This window comes from Podarcis pityusensis (genome assembly GCF_964106645.2).
Source record: "Podarcis pityusensis genome assembly, chromosome: 12".
Taxonomy (NCBI): domain Eukaryota; kingdom Metazoa; phylum Chordata; class Lepidosauria; order Squamata; family Lacertidae; genus Podarcis; species Podarcis pityusensis.
In genome coordinates, this window is record NC_138037.1 from 30716498 (window position 1) to 30737932 (window position 21435).

Here is a 21435-nt window from a genome sequence, read left to right on the forward strand (position 1 = left end):
ACTCTTGTCTTGATGTTAAACTTTTAAATGGTATATCAGATGTAATAAAGGGGTTTGTTTGTTTTTAGGACATCTTTTTCAGTATGTACATTGTTGCTGTCTGTGGACTGGTATGCATTACTTGGCTTTAAGTGTGTATCACTTATTGCAACCTGCCTTGGCATTTCAAAAGATGGGATAGAATGTCCTAAGTATGCAAATACCCCACTCTAATAAGCCTATATAGATACGGATATGGTAATTTACATGAAAACTATTGCTGACAGTAGGGAAAAGTTGTAGTTAGGGTTGAATGTACCATCTTATATATACTTCTGGTTCCGTTTTATCCGTTTTCTCATTCCCTTTTGTTTGTTTCTTGTCTTCTTCTGTAAAATATATAGTCCATTTTAAGGTACTGTATAAAGTTACTACTTTAGTCTGTATAAAGTTACAGTATAAAGGTAATACTTTTGTAATGTTCTCTCTCTCATTTATTTGCTACAGGAATGCAGTTTTTGTGAAGATCCCCGTTTTGCCAGAACTGGCGTTTGCATTAGTTGTGATGCTGGGATGTGCCGAGCATATTTCCATGTGACTTGCGCTCAGAAGGAAGGCCTGTTGTCAGAAGCAGCAGCTGAAGAGGTATGATAATATTCTGCATTAGTGAAAATAACCCAGGTGACTTTTGTTATGACTAAAACTTCAAATTGATGTGTTAAAATAACTAAGAAATATTTGAGTTGATTGCCTTACTTAATATTGATTGCTTCAGCTTTCCTGTGTTGGGATGCAGAAGGCGTATTTTGTACCTTCCCTTTTTCTTTTAACCTTTTCCCCTGAAACATGTAGACATTTTTGGCAGAAATCATCTCTCTTGGATCCATTCCATACTAGAAAGAGGAATATGTGTGGGGAGAGTGATTATGATCTTCAATTCCCTTCCATCTCAATGACTTTCTAATCATACATGGTTCTGATCCACCAGCAATCCACCATTTTGGTCGGATTATTTTTTCCAAGATTATCTGTCAAGCATTTCTCCTGTGCTACCTTTGTTGATGTATACTGCAGCATTTGGAAACGAAAGAAAGTTGTGTGGCAGTGCAGAACTTGCTTAGCTGTTTGAATGAGCAGAGGGAAACAAATATGCTCTTCAAAATATGTATGAAAATATTTTCCCCGTTCTATACAGTATTCATGTATGTAATTGCTTTCTACATTAACGCCTTTGGAAAATGGCACACAGAAATAGCTGCTTGATACTCAGTCTTTTAGCCCCTTTGGAAATGAGATTAAACTTGAAAGTTTACCTCTAACATTTACATAGATTGTAGTGATACCACTTAGGAGTAGCTAAACAATTAAAACTAATGTATCTGTTATATGTAGATAAACATGTGGCTATTTAATTTGTAAACTCTGCACTGAGTTTGAAAAGCTGAATCAAAACAAGAGTTTCATATTCTTTGTAGTGATGTTACGTTAATCTGGCTTTGGTTGGTTAAAATACCTTAAAAGCCATCAGAATCATTTTTTTCAGACCCTACCTAACAAAATTGTGGAAAGTGTGTGTGTGTGTGTGTGTGTGTGTGTGTACCATCCTATTTATTTATCCTATTCATTTACTTTAGAATACTTTTAGGCTGTCTTGGGGGGGGGGGGACCTCTCAAGGTGGCTTACATAATGGCAATTTAAAATTACATGATAAAATATAATTAAAATACTGCTTTTCCTGGCTGACAAACTATTTTCTTTCATGAGCGTTTGCCTTCTTCATTTTTATTTTAATTGGAACAGGATATTGCAGATCCCTTTTTTGCTTACTGCAAGCAACATGCAGACAGGATGGATAGAAAGTGGAAGCGCAAGAACTATTTGGCTTTGCAATCCTATTGCAAAATGTCTTTGCAGGAGAGAGAGAAACAACTGTCACCAGAAGCTCAGGTAGTATACCCAAGCCAAGTTTGTATTTGTGTTTAATATAGCATACTAAATGAGAAAGATCAGGGCAGAGGAAAAAGGATGGAATTGTTGTGACTGCCAGTGAAAATGCATATAGTTGTAAATAGTATGAAATGTTTGAGAATCACTATTCACCTGCTTGCAAATAATCTAAACTCAGGTGTATAAGCATGTGTACCTCTCCCAGCTGCATGATGTCTCTGTGACCCCACTTTTCCTCCAGCTCAATAAATCTAACCCCACCCCAAGCCTGCTAGTGCTCCCCCTAGTTTGAGTCTTTGTACTTACCTCTGCCACAGTCTGTTGTCAGTCTGAACAACTTCTAACTTGAGTTACCCATTTCTAGCTTGAGTTACCCAGATATTTGGGAAAGTTTGCCTGCTGATGTATTCATTCCTTATTGAGTTTTATGAGAATTCTGAATTTCAGTTGTGAAGGATCAGCATGATGGAGAACAGAAACCAATACTGGATTTTTCTTGAGGAAGCTCATAAATACATCTGTTTCAAACTCTACCTCTTCTAGTCCAGAGAGTATTTTAGGATCAGTTCTTTTGCGCTATTAAAAGCAATCTTCTCTCACCATAGATTTGTGTGTGCAGTGTTAGAAATGGAGATTACATTTTCTAGCAAAAGTGTTTATGTGCTTCTTAGCTTTATTTTGATTTGCTTTTTTAAAATTTGTAGGCCCGAATTAATGCCAGACTACAGCAGTATCGTGCTAAGTCAGAAATAGCACGTACCACGAGGCCGCAGGCGTGGGTACCAAGGGAGAAACTGCCGCGGCCGCTCACTAGCAGCGCTTCAGCAATACGTAAGCTGATGCGCAAAGCAGAATTAATGGGAATTAGCACAGACATCTTTCCAGTGGATACTTCAGATACCAGTTCCAGTGTGGATGGAAGAAGAAAACACAAACAGCCAGCCCTGACCGCTGATTTTGTCAATTATTATTTTGGTAAGGGTGAAAAGATATGTGCTTTGCATTGTTGCCAGGAATGGCTAACCTTTCATTTTCCAGTTGTTGCAGGACTATAGCTCCCACCATCCCTGAACATTGGTTTGCTGGGCAGGTGGGAGTTGGAATCCAGCAACAATCGGAGGCTGCAGGTTAGCCACCCCAGTCTAGATTTTGAAGGGATGGTTTACAGATGAAAGAGTGGAGTTGCTTTAAACTTCAAGCCACCCATATACTCCTGTATGTGAGCACTATAGTTCCCTCGTTACAATTTTAAAGCAACAAAGCTGCCTCCAAGTAGCCAAGTAAATATTCATATATGTCGCGTTAAAATAATGTGTGGGATAGTTAAAAATGTTTTTGTTGAAATCTTTCCTATTTAAAGTTTGGAGTGCATTCTAACTCAATATTAATTGGCATTAATGCTGCTTCTTTCCTCCCTCAGCCCTTGCTATTGAGATCAGGTGCAAGCCTAGCTCTGTAAAAACCCTCCAGTAATGCAATCGGGTTTCTTGCCCTGGTCACCCTTCCTTTTCTGCTTTGCAAGGGATGAATTACTTACTAGTATTTGTTTTTTTATGTGCCTTTGATCTTAATATCCATAGCTTGGATGTTTTAGAAATATTGTAAGCGTTGTTCAGCTGCAGAGAGTGTTTTCTGCATGTGACATTGAATGCAAAGAAATGTTGTCGTATGATGTATTGTTACCTACATTCATTCTGTTGCTTTGCATGCTCAAAAAAAAAAAAAAAAGGGAAATACAGAAAAAGTGCTGGCTTTTATTTTAGAGAGAAACATGCGCATGATCCAGATCCAAGAAAATATGGCAGAACAGAAGAAAATTAAGGATAAGCTGGAGAACGAACAGGAAAAACTTCATGTAGAATATAACAAGGTAAATGATGTGTTTCAAAAATGCGCATCATATGCTGTATTTAAAATGAAACTATAGTTAGAAAACCATTGACTTCCACTAAAACCCATCTTAAAGCAAATGGTCTTTCAGTAACCGTCTCCTGCTGTTCACTAAAAGATTAAGATGTTTCTCAGAGGTTGTCATCTATACAGATTTTCTCAGTCTGGTATCAAGAGCCTGACTCTCGCTTGTTGTGCGCATCTGCTCGTGATCATGAGCATAAAAATTTGCTTACGTTGAGGTGTTCCCTTAGAGCTTTAGGGTAACTGTGAGGAGGAAATCCAAGTCCTAGCTTTAATCATGGGGATGGCAGAGTCTGGGATTGCCAAATTATTATTATTTGCTTTACTCACAGAAAATATTCAAGCAGCTTACAGACATAATAGAAATACTAAAATGACAATAAAAAACGAAGTAAAAAGATGGGAACAGTAACATAGGTCTTGACTGGGCAATTGCCTCTGCTCACGTGGGCTCCTTATTCCTATCCATTCAGTAACCATGACTTTGGTCCATCTAGTCCAGTATTTTTTATTTGGATTCACAGTAGCTCTCCAGGATCTTATGAAGAGGTCTTTCACACCACCTGTTTATCCGCTTCTTTGGCGATGTCAGTAATTGAACTTAGGATCTTTTGTATTCAAAGCATGTGTAGTTTTATCACCAACTGTGGTTCTTCCCATACAGTCACCAGGCAGCAGCTGCCAGTAATTTTACCTAGTGAACCACTTTGTTGATCACCACATGCAACTTTAGATATGTGGGATGTTGGCGACGTGTTTTTCCTGTTAGGTTGATGTAAACAGAAGTTTTGATTTGAAATACCGTCAGTGGATACTTTGGGGTATTTGAGGGAAGCCTTCAATGTTGCAGCGACTGCTGTGTGAATACACACATGTATGCCACGCTGATCACAAGGAATGGAAGACATGACTAGAGAATTCAATGCTACCTATTGTATTGCCGTTCTTATTTGTTCTCAAAAAGACATGGCCGTGCATTCACGCACACCCCATGAAAGTAATGATAGTTGTTGGAATTGTCAAAAAATAAATAGTAGTCTGGAGGAGAGAACATCATTCCCAGTTACACTTAAAAAATGTGACAAGGCTTCATATTTTCTTCTTTCAAGTGTGCAGATGTATAGCTCTGAAATCTTGATTCCCTGTGTAGAAAAACCTGGCACATCTTTACAGATGGAAATAACAGAGTGGAACTGTTTTGATGTTTCTTGACTGCCATTATAGTCTTATTGTCAGACAAAATTACTTTAGGTTCTCCCTTACTAACCAGATGGATGCCCATGTTTTCTTTCTGGTGTTATTGAATGGCTGATTAACTTTACTGATTTCAGTTGCATTGACATGAGTGAACAATTTTATTATTTAATTACCTCTCATAGAAAAGGGTTTCATAAGTAAAGAATGCCTCCTCCTGGATACGAGGTACGAAATAACTTTCACAGTATTTTTCACTGCTTTGTTTTTTAGTTGTGTGAGTCTTTAGAAGAACTTCAGAACGTGAATGCAAAGCTACGAAATGAAGGACAAGGAATATGGGCTGTGCTTGGTAGAATAATTGGGCAGGTTGGTTTTTCCCATTGTTTTTCTCCTCCCCTCTTTCCTTATATCTTATTTATTTATGGGTCATATGAGTCCTAAAAATAGGGTTTTCTCTTTGTTACTGTCACTTTTTTTAGGCTGAAAAGATACATTTGATAAAGTCCTGGCCTTATTCTGCAGATAATGATTTCTGATTGAAATGTATATAGGGCTCTGCGCCTACCCAATGGGAAACTGCAGCCTAATTTTGTTTTTGGATTAGCTATCTTGTTTGCAAAATTCTTTCATTTGGTGTAACTGATTGACCTGTCATTTGTGATGAAGCTAAACCTGAAGCATGAGTTAATCTAACCACATTCTTTGCTATTCCCCCCCCCCCACTGTAGCTTTCAAAGAGCAGGTTTTCTTAGGGTATATTGTTTTCTTCCCCCCTGTTTTCTGAATATGCAACTGAAAGCATATGTAATTTGCTGTAGTTTTAAATGAATTATGCATGTGGGAATGTCCTTAATAGGAAGTGAAGAATATTAGGGTACAGCTGGTTATTTTTTTATAGGATTACTGATCATTTTGTCAGTTGTAAAAAAGTGAATGCTGTCACTTCCCAATTATTAAATTCATTAGCTTCTAAAGAGTACAGTATTGCACTTTTTAAACCAGCAGAATCAAATATCTTGATATGGTTATGTTTTCAGCTACATTAAAAGAGCACAATGAACACTTTACACAGTTTGCTGCCTGTTGTACAGCTGCTTCTCCCGTTCTACAAACAGTGGAAGTTATATGGCACTTTGTATCTGAAAGATTGATGAATTTCGCTGGCTTTTTCTTTTAGTGCTTCCTAATTCATCCTTCACTGAGGCTTATATCTGGTATTCAGTGCAGTTAGCAGATTCCTCAAGAAAGTGGGAGCCTTTTATGTGTCATTCCAATATATAATCAGATCTTAGCTTTTGTTTTTGTTTTTGACTGACTCCCTAGTTGGCTTTCTAAGATTATAAAATGTTAAAATGATCTTTTAAGAAACTGGACCATTGGCCAGCTCTGTTTTTGTAATTATCCTTGTTTTTGTGCTAAGTGTTAATTCAACACAAGAATTAGCAAGGTTTTACAAAGTGCTTGATGGTTCTGTGAAACTGGCCCAGATGATTAATATAACCTGTTTTTTTATGGGCCTTTCATACATATGGGAGTCGGAATTTAAGTTTGTTAATAAGAAGTTCATCCCTTTTAAAAAGAAAAGGGAGGGGGGAATCAAATTTTCACAAATATGTTTCCTGGTGCAATCATTTAATAATAATAAAAAACTAGTAGTTTCATTTGCACAGCTTGCATGACACTTTTTTCCAGTTGGTTGAACAGATGCAGGCCCACAGGGCCACTGAGAAATGACTTTGATAGATGGTTGCTGTCTGTGAAGCTAGCATACTGCAGATTAGTAGAAACCCGAAGAGAATCTCTCCTGCTTTGTGCAGAGTTTGGTCCAATAAGATAATTTTTCTAATTAACCTATGGAGCACCACTGTAGCAGGGATGGTGAGGAAAATAAACTGCCTCAATATTCTTTCGTGAAGTGTAGTGGATTTTTCTTTTTTCTTTTTCTTTTTAACCTTCTAAACCAGCTTGTCCTTGTCTGTCTCTGTTAAAGCTCCCTCTGTTAAAGGGGGGGGGGGGGGAGTTAAAAAGCCAGGGCTTTAATGTCTTTGGTTTCTCTCTCTCTTTTGCATTGGAAAATATGTGAATGCAATTTCATTTCTCATAGGGCTCACTTGGGGACAGAATATATAGTGTAGTCATTTTTGCAGCCTGACTAAGCAGTTTCCTCTCCTAACTTTTAGTATATTGGGCACAGCCAAATTTTGATTGCTGAGCAGTAAATGAGGGGGAATGTTATGTTATATATGTCTCTCACAAAATATCCTGTGTTTCTTCAAACCCAATAGAAATTGAATATACCAGCAATTTTGCGAGCACCCAAGGAAAGAAAACCGAGTAAAAAGGAGGGTGGAACCCAGAAGACTACAACCCTCCCTGCAGTTCTCTATAGGCAAGTAGTAGAAACACAGCACAATAGGCATAGATTATGGATAGAGTAAGAGACCTTTATAAGTAATTTTTTTTATTCCAAACAACTGAATAAAATGCCTTTACTCCTGGACACCACTGTTGTAAGGCAGCTAACTTGATTCATTTTAAATCATTTTTTTTTAAAAAAATGTTAAACTATCTTCAGAGTCCCCAGACATCATTACTGAGATTTTCTCTATCCATTGGCAGCACTTCAGAAGAAAATTTCTTTTATACCTGAGATTTTAATCTGTTTTGTGATACATGGTTGAGAACCTTCAAACATTAAAAAGTTTTGCATTTAAAATTGACCAGCAAGGTCTGAATGAAATTATTATGAACTTATACGGTTTATTAAGCCCTAATATAACAAAGCATATTTGATCCTCAAGTCTAGTATTTTTCATAATTCAGGTTAATATATTGTTGAGTAATTGATGTATTTACTCATTGTTATATGTTTAGTTCTTTTTACCATTTACCATTATGGTTGGTTTTTTTAAAAAATAAATAAATATTTGATACAAGTATTGAAACATATACTCCATATAAAAGCTACCTTTCTGCAAGATAAAATGCAATTATAACAGAATATTTACTCACTGTATGGGGTTTCACCATTCAGATTGGTCATAACCCAGTGACAAAGAGTTCTTTGTACGTGCAAGAACTGGGTCCATATTTGGTTAGCCAGTTCAAATGCATCTGAAGATTCATGGAATGCCCTCAATTTGGCTAATAAAAAGTATCTCCTTAAATTTTCAGTGACTAGCAAAAATCAGTCTAGCAATCTCTAGAAGTATTTAATACCACCTTGTGTTTCTTTGTGGGGAGCATTTGACTGCATTATGTCCTATAACAACCACAAATGCTTTTAGCAACATGAAAACATCCTTGCTTGATCTGTCTCCATCAGTGACTTGCCAGATATTTTTGAAGAGCTCTCAGTGGATAATGATAGTGATAGCCATCTCTTGTTTGCTTCCTGTATCCAGTAGTCAGAAGTATACACTTTCTAGATGTGAATATACCCAGTTATCTATTGTGGCTAATAGCCATTGATGCCACAGCCCTCCATGAATTTGCCTAAAGCTTTTAAAAAGCCATTTAAACTAGTGGTCATCACCATGTCTTGTGGCAATGACTTCTACCTGTTAATTTTGCGTGGTGAGACGAAATACTTCCCTGAATCTTATGCTAGTTAACTTCAGTATATTTAAAATTATCCACTCTTGTCACATGGTTCACATTTTTATGAATTGTTGAATTTTCTCTGTTGAATGTTAATTTGTTTTGGGATGATGTTTACCAAATGGGGGTACCTCTGCTGGATGACCTTGTTGACTTGATGTACAAGTGATAAAAAATGTTGCTGCTGAACTTTTTTTTACATGACTAGCATGTCCAAGGATGAGGGTGTTTTCCATCACAACAGTTATTTTTATTTTACTGCATATTTGCTTCGTCTTGATTCTGACATAAAATGTTTTATTTGCAATCCTTCATTAATTTACAATAATAATACATCCTTTGTAAAATACAAATATCATTACAATTAAATTGCATTCATTCTCCCAACAACTATTCAAAGTAAGTGAATAGTTTAAAGTAAGTGAATTCAAAGGATATTATTTTTACAGATGAGGACTTAAGTTTGAAATATTTTATTTGCAGACCCCTGTGGTTTTCTAATAGCTGGTGAGGGATTTAAATTCAGGCCAACCGTCTGCCTTCAGGACCAAACCGGCCTCAGTGTGAATTTAAGGAAAATGATAGATAAAAATCAATATATCAGAAGTCACAAATATCTAGCAAATATTAGGGAAATACTAACAATGGCTTGGATCCAGAGAAGTGCTTAGTTTCACTTGCACAACAGGGCTTTGCGGTCTCCTCCTTTGTGGTGCAGTGCCTTAATGCCCTCCCGCTCTGCGCCCCCTGGCTGCTCCTGAGGGTCTGGAGACCCTTCAAAACATTGTGGGATGTGATGTGAAGGGCCACTGGAGTGGGGAGTTAGCTGAAATTGAGGACCACCCTTTGCACAAGCGGAAATGCCTTCTGCTCATGCATGGGGTTCTCTGGATCTTACCCCATGTAAACATTGAGATGATTCAGTAAAGTATATGCATTATCTCAAATGAAACTTTTTCCCTGCATTTCCAAGTTGTGGGATTTGCAAGAAGAACCATGATCAACACCTCCTTTTGCTGTGTGATACTTGTAAACTCCATTATCATCTTGGATGTCTGGACCCTCCACTTTCAAGGATGCCAAGGAAGACTAAAAACAGTTACTGGTAAGAATATTGTAAATGCATTGTACTACAAATATGAGGGCCTCAGTCTGTCAGGGGTTTTTCTATTCCCAAGGTTTTTGTTCTGTGTTTTTATCAGCAAGGATTTTTTTTAATGAAAGTTTGAGTTCTATATTGATTATTGACTACAGACAATTTACAAAACAAAGATCCACCCTTTCATCACGTATTTGTACCTTGGGTTTATTTTGTTTCCTTAAAAAAAAAAACTTACTGTGGACTAATGAAGGAGTGAAGACCCCTTTTCAACCCAAGGGCCTCATTCTTGCATAGGCAACTTTCCAGAGGCCACATGCCAGAGGCAAACATGGGCAGAGCAACCATTGTGAATTGTACTCTTGCATGTAGAATGGTAAAGCTGGAAGGGACAATGAGGGTCATCATGCCCAACCCCCTGCAATGCAGGATTCTTTTGCCCATCATGGGGCTTGAACCCACAACCCTGGGATTAACCATCTGTAGAGTAGGCTAGTTTTTCTTTTCCCTGTTCAGGATAGTAAGGTGCATCATTGGAGGTCAAGCATCTAGATAGGAACACTAAAGCAGGACTGGCAAGTGGGGCATGGCTGTGGAGGGTGTGTTACCTGGGGAAACGCCAAAAGCCAAATGAGACGCCAAATGGCCACATTTGTCTCCTGGGTCTGAGCTTTCACATCAAGAAAGGGAATTTTCCACTGTTGATTTACCTTTACAATGTTAGGGGAAATTGTACTAACCCTAAATATAGGTAATGCTATCTAAGATTCTTGTTTTACCTAGAGTCTGAAATGAGCATTACATTGTGGTTTGAATCCCTGGCTATATGAGACCTCTGGTTAGTGTTAATGTCATCAGTTCTTTTATTGCTAATTAAGGTGAGAAGGAATTCAGTCCTCAGAAAGGCTGTGCACGTTCCCACAATTTGTTTCAAATGCTGTAATTGTGTGGTACCAATGTTGTGTGTACACTTTTCCCGGGATTTTTGTAGAATTTTAAAGATGATTGGATCATCCACATTATTTCATACACTATTTGATCTATATTATAGCGATCCAAACAGCATTCTCCCTTATTTCCATTAGGTGTTTTCCATTTGGTAATTCTGAATTGACCAGAAGCATATTGCAAAATGTTGCTGTAAGTCCCGAACTCAATACTTGGTTTAGCAATCATTTTGTGAATTCTATGTAACTAGAAACTGGTGAAGAAAGATGTACAGATGCCAAAAATGAGTTGGTAATAGTATCCAAACATTAACAGTTCAGTTTGCTCATATGAACTGGTATGAGTACTAGGATAAAATTCAATTACATCAGTATTTCAAGCCTCTATATAGCTTCTATGTCTTAAAGAGTTTTTTGAATTTCAACAGCTACTAACACTTGGGAAAGTTAGTAGTCATATTCTTGTACTATTCAGGTCTTGGGTTTTGTTCTGGTTTTGTCATATTGTAACATAAGTGAGAAATAGGTTGAGGCTATGCGATGGTAAGTAGCTCAATTTTCAGTGGCTTCCATTACAATGTACGGAACAAAATAAAGGAGTGGCAGTCTTTGACTTCTACAGGACATCAGTTGCTTACATAGAGTGGACTGAGTGTTGCAGCACTTGAGAACACCTGATATGGGCAATATCTTCTTTCCATTTCTGACAGTGGATGTCATCTTTCTTGCACGTGGTTGCAGTATGTAGTTCTGCAATAAACAAACCTCCTTGCTTTACATGGTCCTACTATAATCAAGACTATTTAGTTCCACAAACCATTTATATTAATGTTTAAACATAAATCATAGAATTGTGGAGTTGGAAGGGACCCCTATTTGGCTGCTGCAGGAGGACTTCTATTTCCTCTTCTTTCCTTTCCTTTCCCCCCACCCTTGGTACACCCCCCAGAAATTTGCTCTCTTCGGAACTAATTTAGAGGGAGTGGAGCAGGTTGGATGGCATGAGAGAGAAAGACTAAATTCCATTCTCCTTATGGGCATCTGGTGCCAGCAGAGTTGCAGTGTTGGATGTGATCCCTATTTCTCAATCAGTGCACCCTCTGTCATTGCCCTTGAAGATGACTTGGAAATTTCAACTTGTCCAAAGTGCAGCTGTTTGTGTTTCCCTTTAGAACCCATATAACTTTGTTTTAAAACAATACTGCCTTGATTGTGCATTTGTTTCTGGGCCAAATTCAATGGGCTCATGTTGTCCTAAATGACTAAGGCCCCAAATATCAGAAGGATGTTATCCTTCCCTCTCTTACAGACCCCCTCTGATTTTATGATCAGCAGAGGGGGCCCTCTTGATAGTTCCACCATCCTCGAGAGTTCAGGAGGTGGTGACCTGGGAGAGGGCATTCTGTGTAGCAGCTCCTAGGTTGTGCATTTCCCTTCCCACAGAGATACATCTGGCACCTTCGTTACACAGCTTTCATCTTAAACTGAAGGCACATCTGTTTGCCCTAGTCTTTGACACTTGGGATATATGCTTTTGGAACCCACCCTGTTCTTTTGACTGTGAAACCATCAAGTAAAATATGTACTTTTCGGGTTAGGTCTATATATTCTGAATGAGATTCAGCTGATTAACTATCCTGAGATTCTTCACATTTATTATTTTAGGGTGCAATTGTAAATAACCTTAACTGGGAACAAGTCCCGAGTAATAGTTTGTATTAAATTATGTTTTGGACCATATATTTATCAGAGAAGACCTTGAAAACGTAACTGCAGAAGATACTTTTATTTCCCTGGTTACACACACCCTTCCTCATTGTATGGTGTACCCTCTTTTATTCTCTGAATACTCTTCTTCTTTTCATGATTAGAAATGAGAGGAGGAGGGTTCCCCCCCCCCCAAGATAACTTTAATTTAGGGGTAGCTCCCTAGCTTCATTGCTTTCTAAGTGTCCGGACTTTTCTTGAATTTTCTGGTTGTCCCATTTACAAATTCACTGTCACTGCATTACATGTAAGCAAGGATGACTTCCAGTGCCCAGATTATTTTGCTGTTTAATCATATTGAAAAGGTTCATTTGGATCAAGAGGACATAAAGCTATCAGATCAAGAGGACATAAATTGAACGTCTCAGTGGTAATAGGTCAGGGGGAGGTAGGAAGACTTTTCTTTCAAAAAGCTGGCATGTGTTTGCTATGAATTTCATGCTTCAGCTAGACTTCTGATCACAAACTTGTCTTTCCTTTTTAATTTAGCTAGGGTATATTCAGTGAGATAGGATTCTAAAAGAGAAATGGAGCCTTATTGATTGCATCCTTTTCATCTTTAGATATGTCTTTGTAAATTCTCTTCAAGATCAGTAGAAAGAATGTATAACTATATGTATTAAGTTCAACAGAACATTGTCCCTACTGCTTGTAGTACACCTGGTATTTCAAATGTTACTCCCATTAAATCCTGGAACATCAGCTCTATCCATTATATTTAGTATGTATGTAGTACCAATTTTTTTTAATTTAATTTTTAATTATTATTTTCTACTATTGATAGAATTTGGGTTGAAGTTGGTGATAGTGGTTGTTGGTGGCAGTTTGCAAACTGACACATTTCCTAATTGGATTTCTGGGCTGGGAGGCCAGTAAGCTTCTGTGTCATTGCCATAGCATGGTACATATATGATTGTAACAGCTTTGTATTGAGGAAGAATGAAAATGCTGAAATTTATAGCTGAATGTAATATGTGCAGGAAGCTCTATAAATCGTAGGATTTGTCGTCACATGTAAAAGGATTCAATGGTTTGTGTTCTCCCTTTCCTTGTTCACAGCTTCTTCTTTACTTTATTCATTTCATGCTTGCATTATGTAGCTGTAACAATCCTTGGAAACGTGGGTTTTAATACACTTTTTTTTTAAAGTCAATTTAGGAAGATTGACTTCTTTTCGCAGGTTCCATAGACAGCATAACTTTTCCAGGCCTCATGAATGAAAGCATGAGAAAAAGGAATTGTGTATTACATATGTGTGCATGAGAAGGCACCAGCAATGCAAGTCAAATGCTCTGTTAGCAATGGAAACTATATAAGTGGATAATACAAGAGAGCAATTCTGAGTGCAGACACAGTCAAATCGGGCCATTTTCCGCTGTATTCTGTCTTTGTCATTTTAAAGAGGCCATTTCAACTATATTAGGAAATAGGTTCTTTATGCCACAGGTTAATACCAGCATAGGCCTTAATTTACTTTGTGGCAGAGAGGGCCTCAGGTTTTGCTTTTATGTTAAATTTTGATTTCCAGTTACCCCAATTCTAAATATGTTTACTCAGAATGAATATGCACTGAACCCAGTGGGGCCTACTCTCTAGTGGAAGCTTTAGGATTGCAAACTGAAGGGGTTTGTAGCAGATTAACAGTGTCTCCTAATCCCTGCAAAAAACAAAAAAGGGTGTAATAGTTAAGATACAGCAGAATTTCTGCTTTATTCACCTATAGAGTAAAATGTGGACTCTAGTTGATAGGCATTATTGACATAGGCTTGTAGTCTCAGTGTTTTCCATCAATGCAGTTGTTCAGAAACTATAATTGATTAACATTTGCAAATCACAGCTAGAATGCTTAAAATATTCGTTCTAAGAGCATCTTTGTCTGAATTAATTTTCTTAAATATTCTAGGAGAATTTTATGTGTGACTAAGGTGTTGCCGATAGGGACCGCCCCCAAACTTCTTTGCAGCAAGCTCTGGATTTATGCTAAATGGTATCTTATCATTAGTCCGTTTGCATAGGATTGCCTATTTGAAGTAATTAATTGATTCCCCCCTCTGCGAAGCAATTCTGTTTCCAATGAATGTTGGCTACTGGATCCTTTAATGGTGGAAGATGGAGAAGAGTCTTGCTGAGTGATATATATCTCTATACATGTACCGTGGCTTGGAACCCCAGAGCACAGGACAGAGTTAAGCTATTTTCCCCCAAGCAGCCCTCTTCTTCCCTCACCCCAAACGCTCCTGTGCAAGCTGTTTTTAAACTTGAGTGTAAGTAGTAGCTTTTGGTATCATGGGATGTACCATTCAGAGAAGAAAGCAAAAGTCTTGTTGCATGTATAAGTCTTTCTCTTTGTATTTGGGGCTCTTTTACACTGTAAGAATTACCCTTTTCGGTCTTTGGCTCTTGCTTTTCAGCCTGCATGCTCTTATTTTGCTTTAGCAGCTGCTGTCTTGAGTTTGATTTTTTTTTTTGTCCTCCCAGGCAGTGTTCAGAGTGTGACCAAGCAGGTAGCAGTGACATGGAAGCCGACATTGCCATGGAAACTTTACCAGATGGAACTAAGCGATCAAGGAGACAGATTAAGGAGCCAGTGAAATTTGTTCCACAGGATGTACCCCCAGAACCAAAGAAGATTCCTGTCAGAAACACGGTAAATGACAGCTCGGTCAGAGCGGCACAAATCTGTCTCCTGTTTTTTAATTTGTTTTTTTTTTTAAGTACCAAGAACCTCTATGTGAAAGATGAATGTAATTTATTATGTTCTAGCTTTTTTCCCTAAGACATGTGAAACATGTTAGACATCAGATACTTGCTTCAGCTGTGAAACATAAAATACCCATAAGATTTAATTTTTAGGTTTATTTTATATATCATTGACTATTAAAGTTTGCGGAGGGTGGCAGCAAATAAGCATATTTAAAAACATTAAAACTCACAAAGTGGTTCCTTACGAATTTCTAGTGGTAAAGAATAAATGCCCTTAAATGTTGCATGTCCAGACTTTCATTCTGCACATTCTGATAAATATTAAGTCAACAGCACTTTCATACAAGGGTCACTGCTCTGTGTTCTGAGATGGTCATGTGTCAAAAGTAGGCCATGCAAATGTCTATACATATGAATATGTGTGCTCAAAATTTCCAGTGGTACCTCTGGTTACGAACTTAATTTGTTCTGGAGGTCCGTTCTTAAGCTGAAACTGTTCTTATCCTGAGGCGCGCTTTCACTAATGGGGTCTCCCGCTGCGTGCGCGCCTCTGACGCACAATTTCCGTTCCCATCCTGGGGCAAAGTTCGCAACCAGGAGCAGCTACTTCCGGGTTAGCGGAACTCGTAACCTGAAGCGTGCGTAACCAGAAGCGTTCATAACCGGAGGTACCACTGTATTCTGCCACGCCTATGAATGTGGAGGAATTGCAAGACACTTTCTTCTTGACAAAATGCTTCTGGGTGGGATCCAGTCCTATACTAGTGGACACAATGGGATTCCCCTTCCTTTGTCCACTGGCCCTCTGAAAAATACTTTGGGGCTGCTTGGGAGGCGGTGAACTTCCGCTTGCACAAACAGGACACCACAGTTGGATATCTCCTTCTGTGCTTACATTTACTTGGCTGGGTAAGTCATGCCTGTGCTTCTTTAAAGAAGCAAATTATTTCAGAGTAGTGGGTGGATGCGTTTTCAATAGAATGGGTTTGGGTGGCTGTTTGTTCCTACCCTCTCCCGAATGCTGACATGCTAGCCTGGGACATAGAATGTTGGGAGGGTTTGCTTCCCTCTCTAATGGCAAAACAAAGTTACTTGATGCTTTTGCAAACTTTGTTCTGATCCTCTGAGGCAAAGGTGTATGAGAGAATTTTTATATTTATCCAGTAAATTTGTCTTGTGGCAAACATGTTATGTATGCTGTAACTAATCTATTTTTAATGAGGTCTTACCGCAGCAGCTTGTCAAAGTTAGACAATAAACCTGAGTCACTTAAATCCCTCGTTCTGGGATGCTTGTGTGGTTTGCTTGCCTTGACAAGATTAACCTTCTCTGTGTAGACTGTGGCCTGCTGTGGGTGATTAAGTGCTATTTTATAGAAAACGTTCTCCGTCTAGTACTGTTTATATTGCCTTTATTAATGCATGACAGCATTCTGTGTTTCCGTTTAAGAAGAGGGAGTACTGTTCTGGATAAAAAAAAGCAATTTGTGTTCTACCTCTTTAAAAAACAAAACAAAGAGCAAGCCCTCATGATTAAGGAGTGCATTTTGTCAAAACAATATTATTAATGTGTGTGTGTGTGTGTGTGTGTGTGTGTGAAATATACGTAGATAATTGCAAAAACACTTGCCATTTGTTCTTGCCCTAGCCAGATGAGTTAGATGAATTTAAGTAGCAAAATGCCAACTCCAGACATTGAAGTATGAACAAACTTTTCACTACAGCATATTTGTTGAAATTTCAAAAATCTGTGCTTCCTTTGCTTACGTGGTATGACAACTGCCAATCTTGCCTGTACTTGACTATCTCTTCCATTTATTCCATTATATTGCAGTTAGTTACACAAACTGCATTTCAGTCAATTCCCCATCCCGTAGTTATTTTTTGTTTCATTTGTTTCATTTATTTTATTATTGCTACTTAATTTTAAGTTTGAATTTTAAGTTTGAATTTTAAGTTTGAATTTTAAGTTTGAATACTTAATTTTAAGTTTTTGTTTGTAGTCAATAACAGGTTCCATTAATTTTGATGTGTTTACATTGAATGTACAGTGTACATTAGGCATGTACATTGTTTTCAATGAGTTTGCTCAGAGTAGGAGCAACATTGACCTCTCTAATCTTACCAGTTGTAACATTCTTTGTTAGCACTGCCTTGCCCAGCCCATAGTTATCTATTTTTTTCTTCCCGAAATGGAAATGAAGTTCCAAAATTTTGATTGGTCCTGATATTGGTAAGCCACTCAAGAACTGTTCAAGTGTGCCACCTACTGTCTATCTTTTTGATCCTCTTTGACCTGACATTTTTGCTCTTTATCATTGAATATCCTCCTTTTCATTCATCAATCAAATTTAAAAAACAATTTTTATGTTTTATTCGCTTTTATTTCACACTTAAAACAATAAAATCATCAGATAATAAATAAATATAATAGTGAAGAAAGAGCAGAATGAAAGCAGCAGTTAAAACAATTCTTCCACAGATATAAATAAGTGTCTGGAAAAATCAAAAAGTCATTGTGCGGTGCCAAAAGGACATCAAGAGTCTGCACCAGGTTGAGTATCTTAGAGAGAACCTTCATAAACGGGGATCACAGTCAAGAAATCCCTCCATGTAAACTCAGGTTTGCATTTCTTACTCCCACTTTAAAATTATCCTTTTAGAAACAGTCTTGGTTATACTTGGGGAACAAGTCATCAGTAAGATGCTACAAGACATAGTAATATATCTTTAGGATGTCAACCCAAGGGCAGTGGTAGATGAAAACCCTTCCACAGATGGTCAAAGTTTTCATGATGCAAGTCTGAATTAATTACATCTGATTTTAATTAAAGAAATATAAAACTACCAGGTGCTAAAACTATGACCCTAAAGCTAAAATCTAAATTGGGGTGGGGTGGGGTGGAGGGTGGCAGATCAGGCTGATGAGCTTTAGCAGGTGTGAATATTTTCAGTATTTTTAGGCTGTAAAAAAGCTGATTTTACAGCTTGCATTGCATCTTCTTGTAGCTGACTAGCAGAGTTATTTTAGATGGTCCTTAGGTTACTGATTCCCACTGGGGAAGGGATTGCTGGAACACTCAAAGATCTGATGTGACCAACTGGCTACTCACTTTGAAGATAAAGTCGCTCAACTTCAGAGTGATGTTGCCTCTGCACTTCTTACGACTCTAGTTGAAGTACCCAGTGCCATTATTGAGGATGAGTTGTAGGATCAGTTTCAGCTTATGCAATCAGCTGAGGTAGGCAAGGTGTTGGAGGCAGTATGTCCAGCTCCCAACTATCCTGCACTTTTGCATTCTAAAACATGAATGTCCTCCACTTTTCTATTCACTAAATTTCTAGCTCACCATGTAAATGCTATGGTGGCTAAAGAGTCGATCAAACACAGCCAATAAAACAATAAAAGGGGGGAATTCAAATTTCACCATCATATTTAAAACAGCTTTAAACTGTGATTAAAGTTTAGCTAGCCATTCAAAGACCAAGCTTTAAATAAATACCTTTCACTGCATTGTAATTTTGGCAGATTGATAACTGACATGATTTCTTGGCGAGGGGATTTCTTAAAATAATAAAGAAAAGTCCCACTATCTTCCCAAGGAAAGGAAACCCTAATAGCATCAGTCTCGACAGTGGATAGGCTTTGGAGCTGTCTGAAACCAATTACCTAATTTCCTTACATATATTGGGGTTAACAGCTTGTCTCTGGCTGATTTTAGGCTTGACCAACCATTAAAAAAATTCACACCATTTTAGCAGTAGAAAGACTGTTTTATAGAGCTGATCTATGTTAGAAGGTTTACATTATAAGCAATGTTCAGTTGTCCATAATGACTTTCCAAAAAGAAGCAAAGGAGCTCTCTCTCTAATTGGCAGAAATACTGCCAGTTTGACAGACACAGAGAGTTGTGCTTGTCTGTTTGCTAATAGGACCATTAAGTTGCCACCAACCCCTCTGTACTTGCATTGTATGGTCCTTGGAGGATGCTCCTTGATCTGCTAAAACACTATGGATCAATGTGAAATGGTATGAGAAATGGAAGAATTAGTTTTGAAGAAATCTATACAGCATTGTAAACCAGTGCTTTTTCAATGAAGAAACAACAGGCAGCACCCATTGGTATGTGGTTTTCTAAGGTTGGGCCAGGGCACTCATTGCTCACCTGTGGCTACTAGAAGCTGTCAGCATGCAACAGTGGCCAAACCCTTGGAACAGCTTTGACTGGGCAGCTAAACCAAGTGAAGGTTCTCAAACCCTCAGTGAGGTAGGGACCTCCACTACAGTGGTACCTCGGGTTACATACGCTTCAGGTTACATACGCTTCAGGTTACAGGCTCCGCTAACCCAGAAATATTACCTCGGGTTAAGAACTTTGCTTCAGGATGAGAACAGAAATCGTGCGCTGTCGGCGCGGCGGCAGCAGGAGGCCCCATTAGCTAAAGCGGTGCTTCAGGTTAAGAACAGTTTCAGGTTAAGAACAGACCTCCAGAACGAATTAAGTTCTTAACCCGAGGTACCACTGTACATACGAAGACAGGCTCTGGTAGATTGAGCGGGTAAGACCAATTGTGAATCCAACAGTCAAGAAAGCAGCTTCTGTACGTACCATAGAGGGAAGTGAGGGGCAGATGGGGCTCGTCAACCTGGGAAGGTCGCCCATCTAGGAGAAGGAAAACATCCTAAACCCCTGCTGCCTTGTGGGGCATCTTTGGGAGAAGAAAAGGCTAAAGAGTAAACCCTATACAAATCCAGAGTGGAGTTCCTAAGATGGTTGGGTGGTGCCTTGTATGCCTTCTTCTGGCAACTCCTGCAGCCCAGCTGGTGCCAAACATACTTCTCTGCTTTCCTTTGAACCACATCCGGGAGACCGTTTGCTTGTTCTAGATGGGGTTCTACTCCCTCTGAAGGCACAAGTATACACCTTAGGAATATACATCTTGGAACCATCTTTGTCCACGGAGACCCAAGTGGCCTCTGGTGAAGAACGCCTGTCACCAGCTTTGGCTGATGTGTCAGCTGCATCCTTTACTGGACATGCATAATCTGGCCACTGTGATGCATACTTTGGACTATTGTAATGCACTCTACATGAGTCTTTCCTTGCAGCTGACCTGGAGGCCTGCAACTAGTGGCGTCCAGATGGTGAGTGGTGCTCTTTATTGGGGACTTATCACACCAGTGCTGAGGGAATTGCGCTGGCTGCCTATTTGCTACTGAGCCAGTTTTAAGGTTCTGCTACTTACATAGAAAGCCCTAAATAACTGCACACCAAGTTACCTGAAAAACCATGTTCTCCTCCATTGCTTACTGATGGCATTAAGATCAGTAAATAGAATTCTGTTTTGCTAGGGCCCTGCTGATTACAGGCTTTTGGATGGATTTTTTCCACTGGTGAAACCAGTTTTGTGGAATATCCTCCCTGCTGAAAGTCCATCAGTATTGGCATTCTGTTGGCTCTTGAGAACACCTCTTTAGGCAAGCATTCTCCTAAATTTGACCTTCTGATCTCATTGTTTAAATTGTTTTTTAATTGTTTTAATTTAACTGACTTGTTTTATTATAGGTTTTAATTAAGAATGTTTTAATGCTTTGATTAAACTGTTTTATTGTGTATTTTAATTATGTATGGATTTTATAATTGTTTTTATAGTTGTAAACCACTTAGAAGCCATTTGGACATGTAAACAATCATCATCATAATTTGTCTAGCCTAGTCCCCTCTACTGTGACTAGTGGCAACTCTCCAGAGTTCCCAATAGAGGTATTTTGCTTTACCTGCTACCCTGATTATTGTAACTAGTATGCCAGAGATAAACCCTGGAACCTTCTACATGTAAAGCACTTATGTATTCATTCATAAGTCTGTTCTTAGAATCATAGAATTGTAGAGTTGGAAAGGACCCTGATGATTATCTAGTCCAACCCCCTGGAATCTTCTGCCCTGTTTCTGCATAAATCTGCAAATGGTGTCTTTTAAAAAACTGATTAAAAATCATAATCTTGCCCAATGTGTTTTACCCTAAAATACACATTTTGACATATTTTTAGAACTGAGCGGTATGTCTCAAAATTTGGAAAAGTGTGAAAATCAAAATTTTAATAAGTTATAGTCCAGGAGATGTGAAGCGGGTCTGTTTACTTTAAAAAATATGGACCAAACAAAATTCTCATGCATTCCTGGGTGAATTAGTGTGTGAAAGTATGTTCATAAGGAATAATAAATTATTTGAAATATACATTATGTGGTACTTATTATTTTACATAATGCTAATTTTAGA

General features: G+C 38.3%; 1 protein-coding gene across 10 annotated transcripts in view; it reads left to right on the plus strand.

Annotated features, from left to right (window-relative positions):
* Window positions 1-21435, plus strand: part of PHF14 (PHD finger protein 14) — a 130767-nt gene that overhangs the window by 24902 nt on the left and 84430 nt on the right. For 9 of the 10 annotated variants that reach the window (XM_080974637.1, XM_080974628.1, XM_080974631.1 and 6 more), the window contains exons 7-14: window positions 487-624; window positions 1781-1927; window positions 2632-2902; window positions 3691-3797; window positions 5309-5404; window positions 7324-7427; window positions 9612-9743; window positions 14930-15098. In XM_080974637.1, the coding sequence (XP_080830763.1) occupies window positions 487-624; window positions 1781-1927; window positions 2632-2902; window positions 3691-3797; window positions 5309-5404; window positions 7324-7427; window positions 9612-9743; window positions 14930-15098 (1164 nt within the window). Of the gene's footprint in view, window positions 1-486; window positions 625-1780; window positions 1928-2631; window positions 2903-3690; window positions 3798-5308; window positions 5405-7323; window positions 7432-9611; window positions 9744-14929; window positions 15099-21435 lie in introns of all 10 variants that reach the window. The other variant, XM_080974633.1, reaches the window with a different exon arrangement.